The sequence below is a fragment of the Zea mays genome, chromosome 6 (assembly GCF_902167145.1).
Source record: "Zea mays cultivar B73 chromosome 6, Zm-B73-REFERENCE-NAM-5.0, whole genome shotgun sequence".
NCBI classification, from domain to species: Eukaryota; Viridiplantae; Streptophyta; class Magnoliopsida; order Poales; family Poaceae; genus Zea; species Zea mays.
The window spans coordinates 19,273,387-19,294,055 of record NC_050101.1 but is presented as its reverse complement, the minus strand read 5'-3'; the positions used below and the strand labels follow the sequence as shown (position 1 = coordinate 19,294,055).

Sequence of the window (20,669 nt, the reverse complement as noted above, 5' to 3'; positions counted from 1 at the left end):
ACCCGCCGTCCATATGTATTGAATGGGAATAGAATCTTTTTTTTTAAAGAGGGCAACCCCCTATTTCATTAAGAAATAGAACCAAACACAGTTTTTACATAAGACCCGACATAACCAACAGCCACAAGCCGATAAGCCTACCACAATATCAGCAACATATAGGTCCGAAACTCAACTGGAGGCACACACACCATATCTAAAGTAGTTCAACAGACTAACAAGCATCACTGAATATCTACAAAGGACAAATCCCAAAAGCAGCCAGGGACCACGCGTCACCAGAAATGACTGAACAGCAAGTTTTGATCAACCAAAAGAAGACAAGCTGAACACGACTAGAAGAGATGCGTAAACAGCTGCAAAATGTCACTGGAGACGCCTGTCAACCGGCTTCCAACCATGGGCCTTGCTGTAGATATCACTTGCTATCTTTCGAACTCTGCGGCTTCCTTGTTCCACCAGTCTTTTTCCCTTCTTTGTCTGTCGAATAGACCAAGCATCAATCCAATAACAGCAGGAAAAAATTATATTTAACGGATCATCAATCAACCTAGCATTGAAGCAGCAATCATTCCGAGTGCGCCATATAGCCCAAATAACAGCACCACATCCGAAAACGATCAGATTTTTTTTAGATTTATGAAAACCATTGATCCAGGGACCAAAGAGGTCAGCTGTGTTTTTGGGGGTAGAGGACATTTTGAAAGCAATTTGGATGATTCTCCAAATAAATCTGGCCACAGGGCAGTGGAAAAATAAATGATCTATGGATTCTAATAATCCACAAAAAATACAATCCATATTCCCATGCCAGTGCCTTTTAGCCAAATTGTCTTTTGTCAAAATCCTATTATTTTTGACCAACCATAAGAACACTTTAATCTTGTGTGGAAGTCTGGATTTCCACAGAAAGTTCACAGGAACATCAATCATGGAATTTTTTAACATTTTGTAAAAGGATTTTACCGAATAACCTTTGCAACCCAACAGCCAACTTGAAGAATCATCATTTTCAGAAAGCAAGGTCTGACTACACTGATCCATAAGATCAGTGTAGGCCTCACCTAACGTACCAACGAGCCTTCTCCTGAAAGTCAGCATCTGAAAGTTGGAAGAGACCACCTTATGCACAGTGATATCCTTATCATAGGCAACCACAAACAAATTAGGATACTTGTCTGCAAAATTCATATTACCACACCAAATGTTTTTCCAAAAACTGGAGCTCTTACCATCACCAATAATTTTTTTACAATATTTAAAATATTTGTCTCGAACCGAGAGAATACCTTTCCAGAAATGAGAATCTGAAGGTCTATTCTTCACAGAAATAATAGGCTTGTTCTTGATGTATTTACTCTTAATAATGGATTGCCACAAACCACTAGTATTTTCTAGTCTCCAAATCCATTTAGCCAACAAAGCTTCATTCATTTTTTGCAGATCCAAAACACCAAGACCACCCATATTTTTGGGAGAGCAAACTAAATTCCACGCAGCCAAATGGTATTTTTTCTGGTCATGACCTCCCTGCCATAATAATCTTTTCCTAAAGATATCCATTTTTTTCATCACAACTTTGGGACATTTATACAGGGAGAGCATGTATAAGGGAACATTGGTGAGGCTGCTGTTAATCAAGACAAGCCGACCACCCAAACTAAGAAAACGCCCTTGCCAGGAACCCAACTTGTTCTCAATCTTTCCAACTATGGGCTCCCACAAAGATTTGCACAGTTTTTTGTTATCAATAGGGACCCCTAAATATTTCATAGGGAGACCACTGGGAGGACAGGTGAAGATGTCAGCATACAAATGCTCTCTATTGTGAGCATTTCCCAAACAGATAATTTCACTTTTATGGAAGTTGATTTTAAGACCAGAAATCTGTTCAAAGATGCAGAGAATAAACTTCAAATTTCTAGCATTTTCCAAATCATCTTGAAACAGGAAAATTGTGTCATCAGCATATTGAAGGCAACAGCAGCCACCAGAAATAATATGGGGAATAAGACCTTTAATAATACCTTCATCCTTGGCTTTTTGAATCAGACAAGCAAGACCATCGGCAGCCACATTAAAAAGGAGAGGGGAGAAAGGATCACCTTGGCGAACACCTTTATGGGTTTTGAAGTAGGGCCCGACCACATCATTAGTACGGATAGCAACTTTACCACCTTTCACAGTCTTCAAAACCCAATCACTCCACTTATCACCAAAGCCTTTTTTCAGCATCATATTATGAAGAAAATTCCAGTTAACCTTGTCATAAGCTTTTTCAAAATCAACTTTGAAAATAACCCCATCTTGTTTTTTACGTTTAACTTCATGGATAATCTCATGTAGAGAAAGAACACCATCCATAATGTATATTCCTTTGATAAACCTATACTGAAGATCACTAATCACTGAGGTAATGCACCGGGCCAGTCTATTAGTAAGAACTTTGGTGATGATTTTGTAGCAAACATTAAGCAAGCAAATGGGGCGAAAAGCTTTGATATCAGTCGCATCAGGGACCTTAGGGATAAGAGTGACAACACCAAAATTAAGTCTCTCAATGTTGAGAGAACCATCATGAAAAGCTTTAAAGAGATTAAACAAATCACCCTTTATAACATCCCAAAACTCCTGAAAAAATTCAGCAGGGAAGCCATCGGGGCCCGGAGCACTATTGTGTTTCAAAGCAAACACCACATCTTTAATCTCTTCCAAGGAAAAAGGGCTGGTAAGAAGATCTCTATCACCCTCCTCAAGCTGTTTCATGTCCAAATTAGCCAAAGAAATATTCGATCCCTGAGAAGGACCAAAGAGATCCTTGTAAAAAGAAGTCGCCAACTGATTAATGCCAAGATCATCATGAGCCACATTATCACCGTGAGAAAGCGACACAATTTTCAGTTTCCTTTTTTTGTGTTTAGCCAGTAAATGAAAATACTTAGAATTCTCATCACCTTCTAATAAGAATTTGTCTCTCGCTTTTTGTCTAAGGCTAATGTTTTCCTCATTAACAATCTTCCTGAGGTTAGATTCCAAATCTAATTTCAAATACCTGTCAGCCTCAGATAAGCCAGAAGTCTCACTAGTTTTATCCAAAATATCAATTTTCTCAATCAAGGATTTCTTCACTTTTTTGTAATGACCTACAATATTTCTGTTCCAACCCTTAAGCTTTTGACGCAGACGTTTCAATTTCACCTTCCAAACATCCAGACTATTGGACACACCAACCGGAAGAGCCCAAACATTTTCCACTAAATTGTGAAAGTCAGGCCTAACCTTCCAGCACAGCTCATAACGAAAGTCCTTACGCATCATGGGCCGGGAATCAGAATGAAGGCAAAGGGGAACATGATCCGAAAAGGATCGATTTAACCCAATAACACTAAGATTATTATAAGCAAGATCCCAGTCAGGACTGGCCAAAAATCTGTCAAGTTTTTCAAAGGTAGGATCGTTACGGTTGTTAGACCACGTATATAGTCTGTTTTTCAGCTCAAATTCCACAAGACCATGCTGATCAATGATACTGTTAAACAAAAAACTCCACTTGCTGAGGGTACCAGGCTTATTCTTTTCCTCAGCTCTTCTGATAATATTGAAATCACCACCAATAAGCATAGGAACCTGACTTCTCGAACACATTGCAGACAATTCACTGAGGAAACGGGATTTATGCTCATTTTGGGCAGCCCCATAAACATTAACAAAATTCCAAATAAAATTTTTTTCTCTATGGAGGACAAGGGAGCGAGATAAGAATTCACCAGCTTCAAATTCTCTGACATCAAAAACCTCATAATTAAACCCCACAAGCAGGCCTCCCGATCTCCCATTAGGAGGAGAGGAGAACCAGGCAAAGAGCTTGCTACCAGCAAGAGAGGACAGAAGAGAGTCATTAAAATGAACCTTTTTAGTTTCTTGTAAACCAACGAAATCAATATTCTCATCCCTAATGGTTTCTCTCAGGAAATCAAATTTAGAGTTGCGACCCAAACCCTGGCAATTCCAAATGAGGCCTCTCATGATTTAAAACGGATCAGGAGGGAGGACAGAACAATCAGGCTCCCGTTTTTTCGTAGATGAACCTCTACTTTTTGGGGAAGCCTTTTTTTTAATCGGTTTTTTCCGATGCTTAATCTTTCTACCTTTTCTTAAGACCATCACATCATAAAAGTCCTAATCAATATTCAGATCAGACTCATTATGGATGCTACTATCCACACTTTTGTGATCAACAATGAAGGGGACCTCCACACTTGAGGAAATATTTTCTTTGCAAGCTTGGAAGGCCAAAATTTTTCTGGACCGTTCCAGATCCTTGATCAACTCCAAATTATCAATCATATCAGAGTCAGAGGGACCCAAAGAAACTCCAAGTTTATTAGCTAAATCTATCAGGTCATCATTATTAGAATCAAGTAAGGAGAAGGAGTTAGAGCACATACCTTTATTGAGGAAGGCGTCTTTGGCTTCGGCTCTGTAAATCGCTTTGTCAGCCACCTTCACATCATCATTCTTCTCCAGTCTAGAGCTTTTCCTGACGCCATCAGCCATGTTAGCAGGCAAGTCCAGATTCTTTTTGTTCTTCCCATCACGAGCAATCTCAACATTAGGGGGGATCGAGATCATTGCATCAATTCTAGATTGAAAATCAGTTTGGTCTTCCTCCATATCCTTAGCGAATTCTTCCAGTTCTTGAGAGCTAAGCAAGTCATCTTCATTTGGATCAAAATCCACTTTCTCATCCGAAAGATTCTCCAATTTCTGCTCTTCATCTGACAAATCTTTAGCAGACACAAGGGTAGGATCAGACATTTTGGCAAACTCTTTGCCTTGAGAAGAGGACTCCCCAATTTTAAGGTTATGATTAGGGTCGTCTTCAAGGTTAACGTCATCCAAGTTCTTGGGTTTTTTCCCAGATTTATCAAAAAGTGGATCATTAGACCCATGAATTTGAACAGAGGCTCTCTTGCCCAAATTCACAGAATCATCATTCCATCCTTCATCACAAATAGATTCAATTCTAAAGAAGATATCATAGAGAAAAGGCTTGACAGCCACTTCCACCACTGGGGGAATCATCGCCACACTTTTAATGTGAATTTTAAATCTCACAATGTCATCTGAATCCAGGGACATAAGGTCAACTTCCTCAACTGCACCAATCATTGAACCAATTTCACAGATAGACTGGTAGTTCTGCAATTCCTCAGGAACATTTTCAGCAATAACCCACACAGTATGAAGCCTGGATTTAGGTTTGGCCCTAGAACTCCAAGGCACAACAGCAATCTTGGCCCCAGACATCTTCATTTTAAGCTCCGGGAAGCTTATCATTTCCTCAAGACGTTCTTGGGAGGGGAACTGCATCAGAAACCCCGAATGGCACTTAGTAGCTTTCCACCTCTTGTTCCAAGGGAAGTGAAAACTGAAATCCCTCTCAAGATATTCAGCCGAGACTAATCCCTCAATCACTTTAACCAGACCGATAAAAACCCTCTTTGGTTTTTTGATCAAAGGTTTAGCGAAATGAGACAGATAAAACCCTAATCCATCAGCAGCCAAACCAACAATGGGCATGGTGGGTTTGTTCTGCCTAGGAAGAACACAGCGGGCTGTGACATGTGTTTCCTTACGGCAAATATCACACCACAAAGCGTTAAAACACTGTCTGGCATGATGACCTCCAGCACCACATTTCTGACAGAACGCAGGACGAACAAGATCAAGATCTTTCTTCAAAGGAACAGGAGAGACCGCTGGGTTACCTGGTTGAGATCCCTCACCAGGATTGGGGGACAACACCCCCTCCTGCTGTTCAGATTTGCCAACGTTCGGCTTCAGCTTCCAGCTTAGGTTTCTTGGTCTGTTCCAAGAATGAGAACCTTGCGGCTTCTCCATCGGACCCCAACGATCCCATTGGGAGTTCTGAGGATTCTTTCCTTTCGGATCCATAGTAGAGATTTTCGAAGGACTTCGAAAACCGCCAGACCCCAGAAGCGGCCACTCCTCCTCAACCACCGGCGGCCGAAAAGGCGAAACGCACCAACCTCCGCCAAAACTAGATCTCACCGAAGACGGGAGAGACCAGAGGTGCGAGAGAAAGGCGGCGCAGTGAGGAAAAGAATACGCACCAACAAAATCCGGAGGAAACCCTAACGATGGAGAGGGGTTTACGGGCGGAGAAGACAGCGAACGAGACGACTCACGCGTGAGGGGAAGCAGGCGAGAAGGGAGCGGCGTGACGCCTTGATTCCATCCGATCCAAGAAGGACGCCAATCCAGGGACCGCTTCGGCGCCTGAGCCGGGATACTGTATCCCTGGGCCAAGGAGAGGCACGAAGGAAGCGGCCCAACAGCAGGAGACCGCGCCACACGACACTGCGAACCAAGCGAAGGGGAGGGAAGGGCGCTGGAGGAAGAAGAACCGGCCCAGGGGACCGAGCGCCATTTTTTCTTTTTCCCCTTACGACTCATCCTCCCCCTGTTTCGAATGGGAATAGAATCTAGGTCCCGGAATTTACAGAATACACCCTGAACTTATTTAAAAATATATCTAGTCGTCCAACAGTAATTAAATATTGGTAAATTGAATATATAAATCAATTTTTAGTATGAAAATAATTGCTAAAACTTGTTTAATTTACATCTTCCACGTTTTAGCTCCGATTTTAGTGGTTCTCGAACCCACGGTCTCGTCTCGACGCGTAGAATATTCTTATGCAGTTTGTTCTCATGTTTGATGTAATGTTATTTTTGTTCATTGTTTGCCTATATATATGTTTTGCTACGATAGAAGCGAGGTTACGACAAGGAACCTGAAGATCAAATTGGAGAAGTACCTGGAGTTTGCACCAAAAAGGCAAGTTGTGTCCTTGATCACATTCTTTAACCTAATAATGTTCATTATTCTTAATCACCGTGACACTGTTAGGTTAAGCTGATGGGACCTAATAGGTTACCTAGATTTGTTTACCCTGCACCTTGTGTACAAATGAATTATTGGGTAGTCTTGCTAGTGCTCTACCTGGTTTTTGGGCTAATGATACTATGATTCATGACCATGTTCCAATATGATTTATTATTGTTGGTTATCTATTATTGTTCATGATAAGATCATTTTGTTAACTGGAACATGGAGAACCACCCGAGAAAACAGTGCTACCATAGGGGTGGAATGGGACGCCCTTGGCTAACTAATTAGGAAAGCTAGTGGAGGACTACCTTACCCGAAAGGGGCAAGGGCGGTAGAGGAGTTGCCGGTATAGGGAGGTTCTCGGGTCAATCATGCTGCGATGGCTTTTTGGACGAGGGATTCCTGTATCGCTCTTCTCATGAAACTGTAGCGGGTTTTCTGAAGCTAGTGGAACTTTGTAAAGGCCTCGTAGTGATACCCTGCCTCGTCTCCTCGGTAGAGATGTATGGGATTCATGACCCCGTGGCAAATGGGTAACACGACTTGTGGGTTAAGATGTGCAACCTCTGCAGAGTATAAAACTGGTATATCAGCCATGCTCACGGTCAAGAGCGGCTCGGACCCTCACATGAGTAAATTATGGAACTAAACTCAATTTGACATGCATTGCATTGCATTGTGGGATTTATTACTAATTGTGATCAATTATTTAACTGGGATGGTATATACTTATACTTAGTAACTGCTAATAAAATTTTGACCAACTTATTAAAAGCAATGCTCAGCCTTAATCATTCTCTTTGGTAAGCCTTACACTACACTATTTCCCACAACTTGTTGAGCGATGACCGTATGGGAGCTCACCCTTGCTAAACTCCCCAGGTTAAGAACAGGTGCATCCAGAAGTGGAGGAAGACTCTGATGAAGATGAGTTTGGAGAGATCTAGGCCATCGTCTCCCAGTCAACTAGGGATTGTGGAGGATCGTCGTCGCCATATGGTGTAATATCTTTTAGTTATTTTGTACAGAATTTCTATTAAGTAATAAAGATATGACATTGATTTCTGTACCATGAGTCATCATATGTGTGAGACTTGATCCCGTCACGCATTTGATTCGCGCCCGGGTTTGCCCCTAAATCCGGGTGTGACACTAATGATACGAGGTGCTGGGCTGCCGGGGCAGCAATGAGTCCGTCTGGCCGGAGGCGTGGGCTGTGGCGCGTCGTCGACCGACCGATCGCTGAGACACCTTTAGATGGTCTCCGGTAGACTGGGTAAAATAGGGGACGCGAGACTGTTTAACACTGTTTGCAGAGTGAAGTTTGAAATAGGAGATGAGATGGGGAATGTGATAAGGAATCTGCTGGAGATAGCCTTACCTGGTCTGCTCAGGCTCTCTACTACGTAAAAGGAAAAAGATGAGGAGCATGGATTCACCAAAGATGTAAAGAAGTACTGTAACTAAAGATGCTGGCTGCTGCATACTGCAAAAGACCACATACCAGCTGGGTATAAAGGAGTAAAGTGCTGCATAAAGGGCTCGGGAACTGCAGTTACAATGATCGTGCTACGTGACGTGACATAAAATGCATGCGAGTCGGTGTTCTACCGTTGACGCAGGGACGAAAGACGCAGACGCAGACGCAGATCCAAAGCCATATACTACACCGTGATTGCATCTTCCTTTCCCTGTAGCCTGTAGCCTGTAGGGTAACCAGAATTCAGTTGCCGCCTTAACGTGACCCCCCCAAAGAGCAAGCCCAGCAACGTACTAGTAGGCCTCATCCTTGTTGGGCTGGTCTCAGCCTGAAACGCCATTGCTGAGCCCGGCCCAACCCATTAATTTTCGCCTCCCGATCGCAATGTTTGGTTTCTCGTGTCGAATGGTAAGGATCAGATATACCCCGTATATGATACCTAAGAGTTTCTCAAAAAAAAAAAAAAAGATACGATACCTAAGAAACATAATGATGCAGGCATGATTAGTTTTCTATCTCACTATATTAATTTTGTGACATAAATATTAGTTTTTCCCTAGAAAATTCGATAAAAAAAAAACTCGGGTTGCGGGATAGACGCCCCCGAGCTATTTTAATTTAGGACTAGTTTGGGAACACCATTTTTCCAAGGGATTTTCAATTTTCCAAGGGAAATTAGTTCTATTTTCCCTTGGGAAAATAGAAATCCCTTGGGAAAATGGAGTTACCAAACTAGCCCGAGAAAACCCCCAGCGCTATCTCCGCCCGCACATGATCAAACTACACAATTTTACTCTGGACAACTTCGAGGCTAATTTATTCATAAATGGGGTCATGAAGAGATAATTGGCGTGAAAGTTGAGGTTCTAAGTTATCTTTTTTAATAATGGCAAGGTAAATTTATGGTTACTTTATTATTCACAACGCAAAGTTTAGGCCTATGTGGTTAGTTTAAGTTATTTCAGTAAAGAAAAGTGGATAGTTTAGACATGAATCCTGAGTCCACCAAAATGATGGACGGATGTTTCAGTTTTAGCGAGAATGTTAAGGAGTTGTCTCAAAGAAAATGTATAATTAGTTCATGAGAAATAACATCAAGGCTCACGTGTCCCTGATTATAATAGATTAATAGTAAGACTGCTCAATTATGAGACCTGACAACTTTTCCAATTACAAAAGGATATAGTATCAAGCTTTGCTGTAGAACAAGCTTTGCTGTCAACACTTTTGTTCTCCCTAAAATTAGTCATATCTTTAGCATATACTTATGGTGATCTTGTCTGACTGTAGTATCAAGCACACTATCAAGTGAGTTCTGCACTAAAACTATTTTTGCTACAACTTGACAACATATTTGGAATGCAATAAATTTTATGAAATCATACAAGAATTTCATAGAAATCAGTTCAATTTTCACAAGAAAAGTACAGGATTATGAAGAAACCCTGCATTCCAATTGGGTCCTAAATTGATAAGTTGTCATATTTGGTGGACTTCGCCACACTAAAAAGGAAAAGAACCGAACAAGCTAACAACATAAGTTTTTCAGTACACAACACAATGACAATGCAACATTACCACTACAATTATCCAATAGCCGAACTGCATAGGTTTCATGTTATCAAGTGCATTAGTTGGCCTGTGCACGTTTCACAAGATCTTCTAGCCTCCTATCTGGGTCGTGACATTCTTGAGCTTCTGCGAGCAACGATGAATGTGGTATCGTTGATGCCCCTGTTAACAAGTGTACCATTTCAAGAGCTTGCATTCTAAGCTTTGTTGGATAATCCTTCACACATCCAATTCTGGGCCCAGCTCCAGTGCTCCATTTGAGGGATAACTTGAGGCCAAGCTGATAAGATTCAGTCTCACTCTTGGATTTAATCCTCTCAAGAATTGCCTTCTGGGGGACATCAGTGCCTTTGGGGTTGTGCAGACCACCTGATAAGGTTCTATGATATGTTACCTTTGCTCGTTCTATTGGAGCATCCTTTCCTTCATCGCCTTCCTTTGTGTCTGAAGAGAGAATCAATTGTGGAGGATTGGTACCAACAATGATGTTTTGTGTTTCATTAGGCATTGAATCATTATGGTAGTCTCCTTTCTTGAATGGTCGCATCTGAATAACCAAAATCAGCACCATATATATAATAAAACCATCTAGGCGGACATGTATAGGTAAGTCAAAGTTATGGTTGCATTGGTGTACCTCAATTTCTTTGAGATTAACTCCATTTTCTTCTAGAAATTTCATGAAATTATTGAGATCCTCTGTGCTTGGTTTGTAGTGACCACTATATGCCCAGATAGACTGATCAAGATAAGATAGTAAAAATAATCAGAATTGGACATGTAAATAAACACAAGGACAAGGAAAATATGAAAAATAATATTATCATTTTCTCCTGGCCGAAAAGGAAATAGGGAAAAAAATGCAGATGTTCTATTGTTCATTAGCTTGATAAGTAGCTAATCAAAAAGTACAGTAAGAAATATACCCACATATCTTTATGCTATTCTAACTCTAGAAATCACATCATGTATTTTTAGAAAATTCACTAAACTTAGGTAAATATTGCATATAACCTAGAAAATGTATAAATAGATGTGAAATCAAGGAATAACTAGGAAAGAAATACTAGGATGGGAGGGAGGGCGGATAGCACTATGTTACATATAACAATATGATAGCAGTAAAGTTTCTTGAACCAAGAATTAATTATATCACAATAAAATACCAGTTTTCATAGGGCATTATTGTAGAACAATACTACCTTGATTACTCCAGCTTTTACAGTAAACTTCCCAGCCGCTATGGTTGCACCTCCTGACAGAAAGCTGGAGTGTTGAAATACACCTTTCTCCTTCTGGATGAATAAATTAGGTTACATAGATATATAGAGATCCAAATCATAAGCTAAAACAATATGATTAAAGACTATTTCTTAGCAATGTGCGCATGGAAGTCCTTGTAAAAGTAGACAATCTACCTTGCCAGCATAAAGTCTTCTTGCTGTGCTCATGACAAAAATCCAATAAGCATCTTTAGGACCCTTGCTTGTATCAAGTGGTTCTCCAGATTGCTTATGGATAACCTTTCCCTCGTTAATAATGTATTCATAGAGCTCACGTTCTTTCTGCAAAACATTTTCGAAATATATGAACTTACAACCAGTTGCCAGTAGGTTTACTATAAACAAAATGAAGATTTGGAATTCACTTTTCTAGTTCTTGGTATTGTGTTGTTTTTGAACTCGAATGTTTTTATATTTGTCATGATACGTACGGCCAAGATATGCCCAATTATATTCATGTTTCTTGTGTAACAACAATCGAGACTTGATGTCTTTTAAATTGCAGCTTGTATACAATATAATATAATAGTAATAACAATATTAAAAAAACCAACAAAAGTTTGTAGAGCATGAGATATTTTTTTATTGATGACTTATGTCTATACTAAGTATTGGAATGTGAACCCATAACCCTAACAGGGGTTGGGTGATATATTAATAGACTGAGTGAACTGGGCCAGGCCCATTACAGAGGGGTGAGAAGGTCATTACACGAGGAAGACTCCAAACCCTAAACGGGTATTCTAACACCCCCCCGCAGTCACAACTCTATCCTGTACAGATGTTGAGACTGGATCGAAAGTCTAAAAATACACTCGACGGTAACCCCTTGGTGAAGATGTCGGCGAACTGCAGCGTGGTGGGGACGCTGAGAACCCGAACGTCACCGGCAGCGACACGTTCGCGGACGAAGTGCAGGTCGATCTCCACGTGTTTCGTGCGCTGATGCTGCACGGGGTTGGTGGAGAGGTAGACCGCGCTGACGTTGTCGCAGTAGACGAGGGTGGCACGCTGGAGGGGACTGTGGAGCTCGTGGAGGAGCTGGCGCAGCCAGGAGGCCTCTGCCACGCCGTTGGCCACGGCACGGTACTCGGCCTCAGCGCTGGAGCGAGAGACGACGGGCTGACGCTTGGCGGCCCAAGAGACGAGGTTGGCGCCCAGGAACACGGCGTAACCGGAGGTGGACCGGCGCGTGTCGGGACAGCCAGCCCAGTCAGCGTCGGTGTAGACCACGAGCTCCGACGTCGGGGATGGTCGGAGGAGGAGGCCGTAGTCGAGCGAGCCGCGGAGGTAGCGTAGAATCCGCTTGAGCGCGGTGAGATGGGGCTCCCGCGGGGTGTGCATATGCAGACACACCTGCTGGACGGCGTATGCGATGTCGGGCCTGGAGAAGGTGAGGTACTGGAGCGCGCCGGTCAGGCTCCGGTAGGACGTCGCGTCGGCGACCGGAGGCCCGTCGTCCTCAGAGAGCTTTGCCTGGGTGTCGACAGGCGTGGAGCAAGGCTTGCAGTCAGACATGCCAGCCCGCTCCAGGATGTCGATGGCGTACTGGCGCTGGTGGAGGAAGAGACCCTGAGGCCGGCGTTCGGCGGTGATGCCGAGGAAGTGGTGTAGGGGCCCCAGGTCCTTCATGGCGAATTCCCGCTGAAGGGCGACGATCGTGCGGTGAAGAAGGTCGGCGGTGGATGCCGTGAGCACAATGTCGTCGACATAGAGCAGGAGGTAGACGGTGTCGTCGCCGCGCCGGTAGATGAACAGGGACGTGTCCGACTTGGCCTCGACGAAGCCGATGGAGGCCAGGTAGGAGGCGAAGCGACTGTACCATGCCCGGGGCGCCTGCTTGAGGCCGTACAGGGACCGGTTCAGCCGACAGACCAGATCCGGACGGTCAGCGTCGACAAAGCCGGTGGGCTGGGTGCAGTAGACAGTCTCCGTCAGAGTGCCATGGAGGAAGGCATTCTTGACGTCGAGCTGGTGGATCGCCCAGTCGCGGGAGAGGGCGAGGGAGAGGACGGCGCGAACAGTGGCGAACTTGACGACGGGGCTGAAGGTCTCGTCGTAGTCCACTCCGGGGCGCTGGGTGAAGCCCCGAAGGACCCAACGGGCCTTGTAGCGGTCGAGGGAGCCGTCCGAGGTCAGCTTGTGGCGAAATAGCCACTTGCCGGTGACCACGTTGGTGCCTGGTGGACGCGGCACCAGGTCCCAGGTGTGGTTGGCCAAGAGGGCCGCGTACTCCTCCTCCATAGCACGACGCCAATGTGGGTCGGCGAGGGCAGCGCGTACGGAGGAGGGCACAGGGGATGCGTCCGGAGGAGTGCAGGTCGTATCCGCTGCTAGGACCAGCCGGTCGACGGGGCGAAGAACGCCAGCGGCGCGCCGAGTCACCATCGGGTGGACGTGCCCGGGGTCGCGGTGGATGGCGACCGGGTGGTACACTGACGACTCGGGGCGGGCCGCCGGAACGTCGGGAGCGGCGGGTGTGACCGGCTCGCGGCGGTGGTAGACGACGGCAGGGTCGGCAAAGCGGGCCGTGCTCGTCGACGGGCCCGAGTCGGCAGGCGCCGAGGTGGCGACATGGCTGCGACGGTGGTAGACGAGCGTGGGGTCGGCGAAGCGAGTTGGGGTCGACGGGGCCGCGCGTGGCGCAGGCGTGATCGACGGGGCCGCGCGTGGCGCAGGCGGGGTCGTCGGGGCCACGCGTGGCGCAGGCGGGGTCGTCGGGGCCGCGCGGGGCGCAGGCGTGATCGACGAGGCCGCGCGTGGCGCAGGCGGGGTCGTCGGGGCCGCGCGTGGCGTGGGAGTGGGCGCGAGTGGAGGCGTCGTGGCCGCACGAGGTACGGGTAACGGCGCAAGGCGGGGCGCCGGGGGTGGGAGGGGAACCGGATCAGACTCGAGGAGTGAGTCGAGATCGGTGGGTGGGGTGGAGCCGGCAAGGGGAAACACATCTTCGTCGAAGACGACATGACGAGAGATGATGATGCGGTGGGAGGTGAGGTCCAGGCACCGATACCCCTTGTGGTCAGGGGAGTAGCCGAGGAATAGGCAGCGAGTGGAGCGAGGAGAAAGCTTGTTGGGGGCAGTAGCGGAAATGTTAGGGTAGCAGGCACAGCCGAACACGCGCAGGTGGTCGTAGGAAGGGGCTGTGCCGTACAGGGCAAAGTGAGGTGTAGGGTGGCTCACCGCCTTCGAGGGAAGACGGTTGAGGAGATGAGTGGCAGTATGAAGGGCCTCTGCCCAGTAGGTGGCAGGGAGAGACGCCTGAAAGAGAAGGCAGCGGATCATGTTGGTGGTGGTGCGAATCATGCGCTCGGCCCGGCCGTTCTGAGCAGAGGTGTAGGGACACGAGAGACGCAACTGGATGCCGTGAGTGAGGAAGAAAGAACGAGAGGCGTTGTTGTCGAACTCGCGGCCATTGTCGCACTGCAGGGCACGGACCGGGCGTCGAAACTGGGTGGATACCCAGGCGAAGAAGTGAGTGAGGGTGGTAAACGTGTCGGACTTCAGCCGAAGGGGGAAAGTCCAAAGGAAATGGGAGTAGTCGTCCAGAATGACCAGGTAGTATTTGTAGCCGGAGAGGCTAAGGACAGGAGACGTCCAGAGATCACAGTGGACAAGATCAAAGGCCTGGACAGCCCTGGACGTGGAAGTGGAAAAAGGAAGGCGGGAGTGACGGCCAAGCTGACAAGCATGACAGAGGTGCTCAGAGGAGCCCCGAGTATAGGATATGTTAGAGTGGCCGGCAAGCTGGGACATGACGTCAGGTCCAGGGTGCCCGAGGCGACGGTGCCAAATGGCGGAGGAGGTGGTGGTAGTAGTAAGAGCATGTGATGTGGTGGTAGTAGTAAGGGCAGGAGATGAGGCTACTCTGGTGTGGGGAGTGGTGGGCAAGTGAAGGGAGTAGAGGGGGCCGGAGCTGTCACAGCGAGCGAGCACAGCACGTGTGGGAAGGTGGTGTATGGTGAGACCCCAGGGGTCGAACTCCATAGAGCACTGGTTGTCACTAGTGAAGCGACGAACCGAGAGGAGGGGATGAGTTAGTCCAGGAGCAACAAGGACGTCGTTAAGGCAGAATTGTCCTGGAAGAACCGATGCACCTACTGAGGTGACCGGGAGGGTGGAACCGTTGCCAACGACGATGGAGGAAGGATGTGAGGGGTGCGGTGGATGGGAGTGGAGTAACGAACTAGTTGTGGGGGTAGTGTGGAAGGAGGCCCCGGAGTCAACCACCCAATCGGTGGAGGGAGGAGGAGGTGGTGGTGGCGAAGGTACGGTGTGAGCGGAGAGGGCTAAAGAAGGTGCCCCGATAGAGGTGCTAGGGAGGGAGGGAGATGACACGGGCTCAACCGCTAGGGAGGCGATTGCAGCACACGGGAAGACTAGCGGTCCAGGCACGTGACGGCCCGCCTGAGGGTGGATCTCGACGCAGTCCTGGAGAATAAGGTTCCAGACAGGGTCGAAGGACACGAACAGGCCCCGGATGAGCTGGTCGTTGTGGAGGAGGGCACGCACAGTTACAGGAGCGACGGGCGAGGGAAAGCTCATGTACAGCGGGGGTGACGCCATGGAATGGGTGGGGGTGGGGACAACACTGGTAGGAGAGGCGCAGCTGCGCGAGTAGCGAGGAATTGGCCGTCCAGAAGGGCGCACGCTGCCAGTAGGAACGAGTCGGGCGGTTTGGCTGGGAGTTGGGGCCGACAGCGCCAGACGACAAGTGAAGAGGAGGTGGCAGGGAGAAGCCGGCCGGGACGGATCCGGTGGCGCTGGCGCGGAAGGAGACAGATCCGGCGGGGCAGGCGCGACGGGAGGGGTCCGGCGGCGCGGGCGCGACAGGACGGGGCGCGCACGGCACTGGCGGCTGGAGAAGACGGCACAGGTGCGCGGTCCGGTGGGAGCAGAGGGAGGCGGCCGGCGCAGACAGGAGTTGGCCAACGGCGGGTTGAAGGCCGGTGGCTGGAAGCCCCAGCGCGCCGAGAATCGCGTCCACCACGCAGTGCAGCAGCACGACGAAGTCAGAGTGAGCCGCGCAGTCGCGGTCGTGGGGGATGTTGATGCCGCCGATGATGAGCGGGAGGTCGGACTCCAGGCGGTGGAGGTCGAAGCCGTGGCCCACGCGAAACGGTAGCGCGGGTGGCTTTGGCGCCGCGGGCAACGCGGGCTGGTGCTCCGCCTGGACGGTGGCCGTGGCTGCCGGGGACGGCCTCGGCCGGAGCCGCAGGGATGGCTGGGCGGATGGAGGGCAGAGCCCGGCGTGGTTTCGTGGCGCGGTGGGGATGGGGGAGGGAGTCCGGCGGCTGGGAAGGAGAGGGGAAGCCGGCGGCTGGCGGCTGGGAGGGAGGAGGCTGGAAAAACCTAATCTGATACCATATTGGAATGTGAACCCATAACCCTAACAGGGGTTGGGTGATATATTAATAGACTGAGTGAACTGGGCCAGGCCCATTACAGAGGGGTGAGAAGGTCATTACACGAGGAAGACTCCAAACCCTAAACGGGTATTCTAACACTAAGAAGTCTTATTTAACTACAAAATCTTATGTGAACCAAAGTCAGGGTGTGTGGGTGAACTTCATCAAGCCCTTATACAACTCTTCTTGAAATATTTTTGATAATAATATATATCATGATTTTATATAGATAGCCATCCATAGTAGAGATCATTTCTTACAGGACCAAGATATCTTATGCATTGCTTCTTCAGCAAAGTTCTTGGACACTCGGGAAGGTCCACTTCTTTTCCATCCCCGACGTCAAGCCTACAAATGCATGTGAGCTCACTGAAATTTCCATGCAATAAGCAATTGATATCTCCAAACAATGCTTCTGATGTATCTCTATTAATATTGTCATATATATGTTATATGCAAATTGCATCACTTTGTTCCACAATGCAACATGTAAATATTTACAAGTTCTCACCAATAGAAGAAGGGCTGACCAGCTTGGCTTTGGCACCATAAATTATAGTAGAAATGCAGGTTGTGCCCGGAGCGATGTCGCGAGTCAATCTACAGAAGAACAAATATATATAGTGATATAATGCCGCAACTAATTACAAAATGTCGTTGCAAATACAATTTTTTATAGATATATCCAAAGAAAGTGTCTAAGAGCAATATGTGTGACTTCTAAATTAATCTAATGATTAGTGTTGACACTAAGTAGAATATTAAAATCAAGTGATATTGGAAAATGGCCTCTTTTGACCCACTTATAAGCACATTAGAAAATCTTAAGACTGCTAATGAAGTAAAATGGATTTTGTGGATAAATACTAGTGGGTTTGTACTAATTGTACTCACAGCCTCGATCCAGTGCTCAAAAGCCAACTTGAGAGCCTTGGGCTCCCTGGAGAGACCGTGACCCACCTGTGTCAAGTACATAAATATGGCCAAAAAGTTATTAATATAAGAGCAATGTAGGAGAATTCTGAATAAAGGCAGATATCCTAAAATGTATGATTAATCAAGATTCCTTGAGGTAGAAACTGACACAACCTTCAACGCATTTTGGCCAATACGATTCCAATGTGAGGCAGCAGCCTTAGGCTTGGGTTCGTCAAAGAAGGAGATAGTGTTGTAGTTAAGTCTTGCGAAGTCCAGTGCTTGCCACCTTCATTAATCCATACAATCCATAAACCCCTCGATGTCATTTAAAAGTTATTTAAACACCAGTAAGAATCAATTCAGTTTTATTTCTTGGACCAAAAGAATATTTAAGAAATGAGCAAATCATACATATGAGCATGTACCAATCTACTTAAACTATATTGTGCTATGGACTTATATGTATGTGATAGAAAAATTCTAGATTTGTTTATATGTTAAATAATAAACAAAATAAATATGATGAATTTTGATCTAACACGTTTTTTCCATTCTGGGTATTCTCCAAATTAACTTCATAACTGGATGCAAACTATTCAATTTGATCTTATATAGGAGTTCAGACCATTTGCACGCTTGTGCTGCACAGCCTTTTGGAGTTCATAACTGCACGCATCTCAATTCCTTTCTTTCTCATCTCTTTTTTCTCTCGAAGGCTCACTCTGCTTCTCACAAATTTAGTGAATATTTCCGCATTTTTTTTCCAAAAATGTTCTATGATGAATTGTACAATACTCTTTTCGTAACATTTTTGCTTGTCAGTAATTTGTTTTTTCATGACTGTGATCCCTGTTTTTGTCAAGATCTTAAATCTCTAGCTAGAATTGTCGCTATATTAAAAAATAACTAGTTAAAGAAGGTCTACCTATATGTTCATATGAACAATTGAGCCTCTAGAAAATGGTGGGTCATATGTGAGTCAACTAATATATGGGTAGGCTTTTAGTAGGTTGAATGCTAATGTAAAGGAGAGAGATGAGAAGAGAGAAAAGACATGTGGTGGTTATAAGTGAAAGGTTTGAGTCATGGATGAGATAAACTACTATATGAATAGACTGATAAGTGAGGTGCAATACAATCAATAAAAGGTTGTATTATAACCTTTGCTCTAAGAGGACATATATAGCTGGTGATATATAGCTTGCTTGGTTGTCTACATATGGGATAGTCAAGCTTCCTAGATGCTGCAGCGCAACATTTGGTTGCCTGGATACTAGTCTGGACTAGGCTTTGCAGATGCAAAAGCAACCAGCAAGCCTGGCCATGAGAAATGAGAACTCGTGGGATGTAGGAGATGAAAAAAAATTCGATGAAAGGCATCCTCACCAAAACACTATGCGGACATGCAAGTGACCCATGGGCCATGAAATATCTAATTTACCATGCACACGGTTAAAATGGTACTGTGACCCACTTATCAGTTGCAGAGTCCCACGTCCTGGTAGTAGTGATGATCGTCACCAAATTTTTTCTAGGAGATTAGCATTTTAATTATGATATTAGTATATGATTAGCATAATAGTATATTAATATATTTCAAGCAAGTTAATAAAGATTTAGTACGATAAAAAGAAGTGATATACAACTGATTCAAGCAAAAATTACTATTATTTGATACTTGTTTTTTTTATTTCAATTCAACTTTACATATCCCAGTACGGGCAAACAAATAAAAACTCTGCTCAGCCTTTAGATTCAGTAAACGAAACAAATGCAGCTTACATCCTCCAGCCTGTCCAACTAGAGCCTACTTCCCAAATGCGAGTCATGCTCCTCTGGTTAGGCAACCAAACATGCTAAAAACACTGGTTTTTACTCAGACCAATCATCCATGGTATGCAAACTGGAGGTGGGGAAAATTGTTGCCCCTGCTCCCTATGAGAAACTATGCAAATTATTTTTGAAAAAAAAAAAGAAACTACAAGAATTAATAGGCCGATAGGTGATAGGTCATAGGGGTGTAGTAAATATATTTTCGTTTTCCGAAGATTGAAACGAAGATGATGCCGGAAGAAGATTATAAAAAGGAGACGAAGGGAGAACAGGAAGCCGAAGCATTTTCAAATTTGCCACCGGTTCTGTCACTCACAAAATTACAAAAACCATCGCTCCAACGACGACGACGACAGTAGTCGTGCCTGTCCTGCTGGCGTCGTTGGAGTTTTTCTAGCTAGTGACAGTGTGACAGTACACAATAACTCAAGGAAGGATTCAAAACGGTGGCAAAAATTTGCAATCGCTCCGGAACTCTGATAACGATTTTGTTTGGCTTCTTTCGTTGTTACCATACCAGAGCTCCTCGACGACGACGGCGGAGTCGGCGAGCCTCCGCCTGGTCCGGTAGCTGCGGTACACCTTCTGCAGCTTGGTCGCCGCACCACTCCCGCCGCTCCCCGCCGCCGCCGCCTCCATTTCCTAACGACTTGGATGTTCGATCTCTGAACAACGAAGGGACGGGCAACAATGCAAGCAGCTTGGTTTGGTTGCCAATGCGAATGCTCGGCGCGAGACGGACCACGGACGATATGGGCGATAGAGTGGTAGTGGAGGTGGAGCATCACATTCACATTCCCAATCGCGTTCGTCTCGCTAGCTCAGCTCAGGTCACGCTCAGAGCATATATACATAGCATAGGCATAGGTGCCGGCCGGCCTGTTGTTCTCTCTTCTCCATGCTGGAATCCGGATGGGAGCTTTGGTCGACAGTGAGTGTCGTTGGCCTGCGGATCACTCAAGCACACGTACGCGAGTGAGCTAGCATCGGGTTCTGTGTCCTCAACCCTAATCCTAACCTGAGCTCGCGAAGTTTTTGTAAGAGAGAAATTTGTGGTACCATTATCGAAAAGAAAAAACCGACAGTAACGAATCTAAAACATACATGCCATATCGTAGAGACAACTTCACTAAACATGGACGATTATCGTATAATAAGTTGAGTAATTATAGCTTGCCGTCTCGTTCTTTAGTTTTGATTTTCGAGAGCTTGATTATTTTTCCCTGGTCTGGGACTATAATTGTAATAAATGTTGGTTT

At 45.9% G+C, this 20,669-nt stretch overlaps 1 protein-coding gene across 1 annotated transcript; it reads right to left on the bottom strand.

Annotated features, from left to right (window-relative positions):
* Window positions 1–9,813: 9,813 nt before the first annotated feature.
* LOC100273114 (putative calmodulin-binding family protein) lies at window positions 9,814–20,204 on the bottom strand. The gene is made up of 9 exons (NM_001147563.1): window positions 19,928–20,204; window positions 17,749–17,863; window positions 17,554–17,619; window positions 17,171–17,259; window positions 16,920–17,007; window positions 11,390–11,536; window positions 11,174–11,266; window positions 10,609–10,710; window positions 9,814–10,518 (listed from the first exon to the last, which is right to left on the bottom strand). The coding sequence occupies exons 1-9, from the start codon at window positions 20,047–20,049 to the stop codon at window positions 10,030–10,032; spliced, it is 1,311 nt and encodes a 436-aa protein (NP_001141035.1). The 5' UTR covers window positions 20,050–20,204; the 3' UTR covers window positions 9,814–10,029.
* Between the last annotated feature and the right edge of the window lie 465 nt (window positions 20,205–20,669).